At 43.6% G+C, this 2,164-nt stretch overlaps 1 protein-coding gene across 1 annotated transcript; it reads right to left on the minus strand.

Moving 5' to 3' along the window:
- Window positions 1-543: 543 nt before the first annotated feature.
- Window positions 544-2,164, minus strand: LOC122663064. Its single transcript, XM_043858770.1, has 3 exons — window positions 1,987-2,164; window positions 1,419-1,864; window positions 544-1,077 (listed from the first exon to the last, which is right to left on the minus strand). Exons 1-3 carry the CDS (start codon window positions 2,162-2,164, stop codon window positions 544-546), a joined length of 1,158 nt encoding a protein of 385 aa, XP_043714705.1.

Here is a 2,164-nt window from a genome sequence, read left to right on the forward strand (position 1 = left end):
CCTCTACCAGTAGCTTTAGGTCCATCCTCCTAGCTTCTTCAATAAGCTCTTCAATGACCGCCAAAGACGCTAAAGATAAAGTCTGTGATTTTTGGCTCAGCACATTAGCTACTACATTTGCCTTACCAAGGCGGTAATGGATGGTGCAGTCATAGTCTTTCATCAACTCCAACCACCGCCGCTGCCTCATATTGAGCTCTTTCTATATGAAGAAGTACTTGAGACTCTTGTGGTCACTGCAAATCTCGCTCTTCTCACCGTACAAGTAATGTCTCTAGATTTTTAGAGCGAAAACCACAGCTGCAAGCTCTGGATCATGGTTGGGTAATTCTTCACATAATCCTTCAGCTTTAGAGAAGCGTAGGCCACTACCTTCCCGTCTTGCATTAGAACACAACCCAAGCCCATTTTGGATGCGTCACTATAGACTACCATCCCTCCTGTATCATTCGAAATAGAGAGTACCAGAGTAGAAATCAGCCTCTTTTTTAGCTCCTGGAAGCTATTCTCACAGTTCTCAGACCACTCAAGCTTCACTCCCTTTCATGTCAGTCGTCTCATAAGAGCAGAAATTCTTGAGAAGTTCTCAATGAATCTTCTGTAATAGCTTGCTAGACCCAAGAAACTACGAATGTCTGCTACATTTTTGGGTGTCTCCCAATCAACTACTAATTTTACCTTGCCAGGGTCAACTTCAATACCCTTGGCGGAAACAAGATGTCCCAAAAATGCCACTTGTTGCAGCCAAAACTCACACTTACTGAATTTGGCATACAGTTGTTTCTCTCTTAAGCGTTGTAATACCAGACGGAGATGATCTGCATGCTCTTCTTCACTCTTGGAATAGATCAAGATGTCATCTATGAAGACGATAACATACTTATCTAGAACATCATGGAACACCCGGTTCATCAACTCCATGAAGGTGGCCGGGGCATTAGTCAACCTGAAGGGCATGACCAAGAACTCATACTGACCATAGCGAGATCTAAATGTTATCTTGCTAATGTCACCTTCCCTGATCTTCAGCTGATGGTACCCTGATCGAAGATCAATCTTTGAGAAAACCTTGGCACCCTGTAATTAGTCGAATAAGTCATCGATCCTGGGCAAAGGATACCGATTTTTTATCATCAATTTGTTGAGCTCACAGTAATCAATGCACATCCACATACTACTGTCCTTCTTCTTCAGAAACAACACAGGCGCTCCCCAAGGAGACACACTAGGTCTAATGAAACCTTTCTTCAATAAGTCATTTAGTAGCTCCTGTAACTCCTTCAACTCAGATGGGGCCATCTTGTAGGGAGCCTTAGACTCTAGAGCTGCACCAGATACCAGGTCAATCATGAACTTCATCTCACAGTCTGGTAGCAACCATGTCAGATCTTCTGGGAAGACATCTGGAAGTCTCTTACCACACTTATCTCTTCCAAAGGCTTGACTTTCATCTCCCTATCTAACACAGATGCCAGGTAACACTGACATCCCTCATCCAATAGTTTCTGATCTTGAAGAGTAGAGATAATAGCTTTCTTGGGTTTCTCCCGCCTAATACCTTTGAACACAAACTCTACACCACTCTCTAGTTTGAACAAGACTTTCCTTTCGGCACAGGTTAGGCTAGCTCTATGAGTGGACAGCCAATCCATTCCCAAGATGATGTCAAAGTCCTTCATGTCAAGGACTATCAAACTTGCCACTAGCCTGTGATCACATACACGTACAGGATAAGGATCATAATTCATGTTGAGTTTGACCTTGCTGCCCGTTGGTGTACTAACCACTAGGTTTTGAGCCATCTTCTTTGGTTTGATAGGCAACTTCTTCGCAAATGAAGGGGATACGAAGGAGTGTGATACACCTGAGTCAAATAAGGTATAAGCAGGTAGGGAGCAAACATAAATCATACTTGACAAAAAACAAACAAACAATCATAAAAACAAAACCTACATGAATGCACATCTCAAGAGTCTAGTGCATTACTTCTGATAACGCCGGGATCAACCCGGGCTTCTTTATTGGTGACAGAGTACACCCACCCTTGAGTTCTGCTGGCTAGGGCAGGAAGAAGAGAGCGAACAGCTGCCTTAGCTTGAGGTTCCTTTGGAGAAACAGTAGGCAGTGAATTTCCTTGGTGGGGCTTCGGGCAATCTCTGCTCAT

The sequence above is a fragment of the Telopea speciosissima genome, chromosome 5 (assembly GCF_018873765.1).
Source record: "Telopea speciosissima isolate NSW1024214 ecotype Mountain lineage chromosome 5, Tspe_v1, whole genome shotgun sequence".
Taxonomy (NCBI): Eukaryota; Viridiplantae; Streptophyta; class Magnoliopsida; order Proteales; family Proteaceae; genus Telopea; species Telopea speciosissima.